The 6370-nt window shown below is 34.2% G+C and overlaps 1 protein-coding gene across 5 annotated transcripts in view; it reads left to right on the forward strand.

Moving 5' to 3' along the window:
- Nucleotides 1–1685: 1685 nt before the first annotated feature.
- The window catches only part of LOC107585714 (amyloid-like protein 1), a 21409-nt gene continuing 16724 nt past the window's right edge, over nt 1686–6370 (forward strand). For 2 of the 5 annotated variants that reach the window (XM_016272849.1, XM_016272852.1), the window contains exons 1-4: nt 3406–3463; nt 3896–4099; nt 5625–5737; nt 6056–6252. In XM_016272849.1, coding sequence (XP_016128335.1) covers nt 3421–3463; nt 3896–4099; nt 5625–5737; nt 6056–6252 — 557 coding nt within the window. In that variant the 5' untranslated portion in view covers nt 3406–3420. Of the gene's footprint in view, nt 1821–2252; nt 2457–3405; nt 3464–3895; nt 4100–5624; nt 5738–6055; nt 6253–6370 lie in introns of those variants that run through there. The other 3 variants (XM_016272851.1, XM_016272853.1, XM_016272850.1) reach the window with 3 other exon arrangements.

Raw genomic sequence — 6370 nt, forward strand, 5'->3', positions numbered from 1 at the left:
AAATGCCATGCTTTCCTGCGTTCTTCTGGTCATTCAATATGACTCCATTGCCAAATACAGCAATGCATATCGGCAAATATGATTGCGCACATTTCATGGCTCAAATCAGTCTAAGCCTGTATTATTGCATGACAGCAATTCTGAAAATTGAGATGTCAGTCTGAAAAAAAGCGTGTTTTTGTCTGTCTGTGCTCTATAAGTGCCAGCAATGTCTGTTCAACCTTGTCTGAATCAACACACTGTCCTTACCGCCGCAGTATAAAATCACCTCGTTGTGTGCTAATCTGGTCTCAACCAGTCATTCTGCCTAATGGCTTTTAAAAGCATTATTGTGCCTGCATTTTAGCCTGGCACGAAGTGACATATACATAAGCTAGCTGGCACAAGTGACATCAAAATTGAATGAAGAGCCCAAAGAATATGTCATTCTCCTGGCTGGATGAGGTTTAGACTATAGCAGGCGGTCTGCCAGTGGACTGCGGCCTCATTGCCAGAGCTTGTTTTAGAACATAATAATCCCTTCCCATATGTCTGTAAGATTACACTCTCACTCGCTTCAGCCCAGTGCAAATTGATTTGATGCATGCATGCACCCAGAACAATACTCTTTTTTTAAAAAGAATATTTGTGTATTCCTCATGATGTTAATTTAAACAATATGTCATAGTTAAGCCGGAATGGACTCAAGGTTGTCCTGTGTTGTGATTATATTTAAAGGATGTTGAAATGCAGCAGAGTGTGTGCAACTCCATAACTTTATTCACAATTTAGTGTTATCCTAAATATAAAAATATTAAAGAGACAAATTAATTTGTTTTATTCATTTATTAATAAAATTGTCTTTCCTTTCACTAGCAGATATGGTCCCTGATAATAAAATAAAATAAAATGTTGTTATGAATAACAACAGTGTTGTTCAGTGGATGTTGAGTGTCTGTTTTAATATATTGTATATTAAGTCAGAATATTACAAGAAAAAGTGTTGAATATTAATTTTTATGAATGTTATTGATAAAATTCATTTTTTTTATCTGTATCAGATTCATCCTTCCATTAGAAGATATAGTCCCTAACAAACAAATAATAATAAAAATAAATAAATAAATAATAATAATAATAAAATTGAAAAATAAAAGAAAAAGAAAATGTTTTTATGAATATTAACAATGTTATTCAGTGGATGTTGGGCATCTGTTTTAATATATTGTATATATAATATAAGACAGAATATTGATAGAGTTTTTTGATCTGTATCAAATTCATCCTTCCACTAGAAGATATAGTCCCTAATAAACTAAACAAAAAAATAATAAAAATTTTTATATATATATATATATTAGGACAGAATATTGGAAGAAACCTGTAGTGTTGAATATAATTTTTTATTAAGAATAGAAAGATTTTTTTTAAATATCTGTATCAGATTCAGCCTCTCATTAGAAGATATAGTCCCTAATAAACAAATAAAATGAGCGTTGAGCATCTATTATATTGTATCGTGTATGTACTGTATATTTCAGGACAGAATATTGGAAGACAAGTAAACCATAGTGTTAAATATGAATTGTTCTGAAGTGTATTATTATTACAAGTTGCTAATTTTTATATCTTTGTGACTGACTTTGTCTTGTCAAATCTCTATATATAAAAATATATAGCGAAACATCAAACCTAATGTGACAATACACTCATGCATATTCCTGAATATACATATTTCTATCCATTTTTCCTCTTTTCCTTTTCCCCCTCCCATCTGTAAATAAATCCTAATGTACAGATGACTCAGTATGACTCAGTGCCCCTGCAAACATGTTTTGAAGGTGAGGTGTAATTGCTTTGGAAATTCGGGAATAATACGCAATGAGTTTTCTGACGCCCCCTAGTGCCAAATACAGAAATGAATTTCATATTCCTTTATTAACTCTAAAGTGCAGCAGTCACAGCCGGCAAGATTGACTCAGCGACTCCCTCTTGTGGTCAAACGAGAGGTTTCCCATTAAAAAGTAACCATCGGCTAAAAAAGCATCCATTATGTATTTATCTGGCTTGTTATTAATTGCATGTGTGGTTTAGCTGTATGGTCATATTAAAAGACTCCCACGTGCAGCTACATTTTCAGAAACAAGAATAGTTCTCTGTGCAATATCCTGGAGTGTCATTTATTTATTTTTGTCCCGTTCCTTCTCATCCCCTTTGTGTTTTTTTTCTGTTCTCTGCATGATAAACTGATTATTCCCCTGTCCTTTTTCCAGCTGTTGTGATCCTGACTCCTGTCCCTGCTCTTTCCTCATGTGTGTTTGTGTCTGTCACTCTCACTGTATGTCAGATGTATCCAGGACTGCAGATTTCCCATGTGGAAGAGGCCTCATCTCCAGCGACTATCCCGAGCTGGTGTAAGAAGGGCTGGGGTCACTGTCAGACCCGCTCCTTCATCGTCGTGCCCTACCGTTGTCTGGGTGAGTCAAAAACAGATTATAATACAGATAGCACTTCAAATATGCAATATAGACCAGATTTAAACAGCAATATTACAAGTAGTTCAATCAATCATGTAAACATATACACATGACTATTCTTTTAGAATGAATTGTGAATGTACACTTATTTTCTGAAATACCTAAGCATCATTTTGTAGTACATTGTACTCTGCAGTGCCTCACAAGCATGTTATATCACAAGCAAAAATATATAAATAAATAATAAATGTGTTGGCTCAGTACTAATGTTGATGAATATGTAATGCTTATGCAGCTGTTTGGCTCTGAGGAGCTTTTGTCCTTGGTTTTTGCTCACATACTGCACATATTTTAAGTTCCCACATCTTATATTCCTTTATTTGCAACATCAGCTCACGTGGGCATTTTCAGAAATGCTTACACCACTTTTTTATCGCCAGTATTGTCTGCCACATTTCTCGTTATATTTTCTTTGCATTTATTTATATATTCCAGTCATTATCATAATTATATTATTGTTCAAATTAAGTATGGGGTCTGTAGAATAAAAAATGTTTTTTGTTGAATGTAGAATGTTATTCAATGAGTGTTGAGCATCTATTTTAATGTATTATATATATATATATATATATATATATATATATACTGTATATTTTAGGACAGAATATTGGAAGACAAGAAAACAATAGTTTTGAATATTAATGGTTATGAGGTTTATTAATATATGTTATTAATTACAAGTCGCTAATTTTTATATCTGTGTGACTGACCTTGTCTTGTCAAATCTATATATATAAAAATATATAGCGAAACAACAAACCTAATGTGACAATACACTCATGTATATTCCTGAATATACGTACATTTTCCCTCTTTTCCTATACTCCCTCCCATCTGTGTTTTATTACACTCAGTTTATTTATGATTATATTTGGAATCATAAATAAATCCTAATAATGTACAGATGACTCAGTATGACTCAGTGCCCCTGCAAACATGTTTTGAAGGTGAGGTGTAATTGCTTTGGAAATTCGGGAATAATACGCAATGAGTTTTCTGACGCCCCCTAGTGCCAAATACAGAAATGAATTTCATATTCCTTTATTAACTCTAAAGTGCAGCAGTCACAGCCGGCAAGATTGACTCAGCGACTCCCTCTTGTGGTCAAACGAGAGGTTTCCCATTAAAAAGTAACCATCGGCTAAAAAAGCATCCATTATGTATTTATCTGGCTTGTTATTAATTGCATGTGTGGTTTAGCTATATGGTCATATTAAAAGACTCCCACGTGCAGCTACATTTTCAGAAACAAGAATAGTTCTCTGTGCAATATCCTGGAGTGTCATTTATTTATTTTTGTCCCGTTCCTTCTCATCCCCTTTGTGTTTTTTTTCTGTTCTCTGCATGATAAACTGATTATTCCCCTGTCCTTTTTCCAGCTGTTGTGATCCTGACTCCTGTCCCTGCTCTTTCCTCATGTGTGTTTGTGTCTGTCACTCTCACTGTATGTCAGATGTATCCAGGACTGCAGATTTCCCATGTGGAAGAGGCCTCATCTCCAGCGACTATCCCGAGCTGGTGTAAGAAGGGCTGGGGTCACTGTCAGACCCGCTCCTTCATCGTCGTGCCCTACCGTTGTCTGGGTGAGTCAAAAACAGATTATAATACAGATAGCACTTCAAATATGCAATATAGACCAGATTTAAACAGCAATATTACAAGTAGTTCAATCAATCATGTAAACATATACACATGACTATTCTTTTAGAATGAATTGTGAATGTACACTTATTTTCTGAAATACCTAAGCATCATTTTGTAGTACATTGTACTCTGCAGTGCCTCACAAGCATGTTATATCACAAGCATGTTATATCACAAGCAAAAATATATAAATAAATAATAAATGTGTTGGCTCAGTACTAATGTTGATGAATATGTAATGCTTATGCAGCTGTTTGGCTCTGAGGAGCTTTTGTCCTTGGTTTTTGCTCACATACTGCACATATTTTAAGTTCCCACATCTTATATTCCTTTATTTGCAACATCAGCTCACGTGGGCATTTTCAGAAATGCTTACACCACTTTTTTATCGCCAGTATTGTCTGCCACATTTCTCGTTATATTTTCTTTGCATTTATTTATATATTCCAGTCATTATCATAATTATATTATTGTTCAAATTAAGTATGGGGTCTGTAGAATTTCTTAATGTTTATGAGAGAATTCTCTTGGGGTGACCAAGGCTGTATTTATTTGATCAAAAAATGACAGTAAAAAGAGACATTGTGTGGAATATTATTACAATTTAGTAGTAAAAAAGTGTTTGCTTTTTTATATGGTTTCAAATATATTCCTGTGGATTTTTAGCAGGCTTTACAAAAGTATTTAGTGTCACATGATCCTTCGGAAATCATTCAGAATTATTTTATTATTATTATCAAAGTTGAAACTGTGGAAGCCCATTTCTGCCACAGAATAAGACAATTAAAAAGTTAATTGCAAGGTAATTTACAGTATCTCACAATTCTGACTCTTTTTCTCATAATTCTGTTTAAATCTCTTTTTCACAATTCCGCAAGATATGTCATAAGATATAAACTTGCCATTCTGATAAGTCTTTTATTATTATTATTATTATTATTATGTGACAGAAAATAAAACAGAATTGTGAGGTGTAAGCTCAGAATTCAGAGGGAAAAAAGTCAGAATTCTGAGTTTATATCTTGCAATACTGACTTGTTTTTTTTATCAGAATTCTCAGAAACAAGGTCCGAATTGTGAGATAAAAAGTCACAATTACCTTTTTAGCTTATTATTTATAAATACTTCCATAGAAAATATTTGTGCTGCTTTATTTTTTTGTGTGTGGAATCCATGATTCTACATGATACATTTTTTTCAAGATTCTTTGAAATAGAAAGTTAAACAGAACATAATTTAATTTAAATCTAACTATTTTAAATATAATTTGTAAAATACTTATACTTTATACATATACTTTACTGTCAGTTTAGTTTAATTTAATGCATATTTGCTAAATACAATTAATTAATTAATTTTCTTTCTTTTTTTTTTACTGGCCCCAAACTTTTCAACAGTAATATACATCCTTTATTAATAATGTTTTGTTTTTTTATGACCCATGTAATTGTCTCTGTCTCTCAGAGGGTGAGTATATCAGCGAGGCACTCTTGGTTCCGGATCGTTGCCGTTTCTTACACCAGGAGCAGATGGATTCTTGTGAGAGTTATGTGTACTGGCACAACATCGCCAAAGAGGTAAATAATAAAAGCTCACAAAATTACAACCTGGAAAAGTATTAGAACTGGAATTCAGTTTTAATAGCTTCACATCTTTAATGGTTAGTCTGATGCCTGTGAAATTGCAATCCCCGCTGTGATCTATGATCGTCGATTCTCATTTCCTCTCTGCACTATCACCTGTATCTCCTGGTACTTTCAGTTTTCCCATTGGAATTTTGTAGGTCATTTCACCCTGACACGTAGACGCAATTACAAAAAGAAAAAAAAAAAGAATGCGCTTCAAAGTTTTTTAAAGCGCTGCCGCAGTCATTCATCTTTTGCTCTGCTCATTAGGCCTGCACAGCTGACAGTCTGGAGCTGCATAGTTATGGGATGTTGTTGCCGTGCGGTGACCGTTTCCGTGGGGTGGAGTACGTCTGTTGCCCCGGCAGGGCAGGATCGAGTGGACGAGGAGAGACGGAGACTACAGACGCTGTACAAGGAGAAACAACACCCTTCGTGTCCATGGCTGGAGAAAAAGCGGTCACCGGGTAAAGAACTACTGTAGCCCATTTCACTCTCAGAATAAAGATACAAAATTTCTGCTAAGAAATTGCTGATGCTGCTAAGAAGAACATTATTTTGTGTATTTGGTGTAATGAAATGTGT

This window comes from Sinocyclocheilus grahami, unplaced genomic scaffold, assembly GCF_001515645.1.
Source record: "Sinocyclocheilus grahami isolate Dianchi unplaced genomic scaffold, SAMN03320097.WGS_v1.1 scaffold74.1, whole genome shotgun sequence".
Lineage (NCBI taxonomy): Eukaryota > Metazoa > Chordata > Actinopteri > Cypriniformes > Cyprinidae > Sinocyclocheilus > Sinocyclocheilus grahami.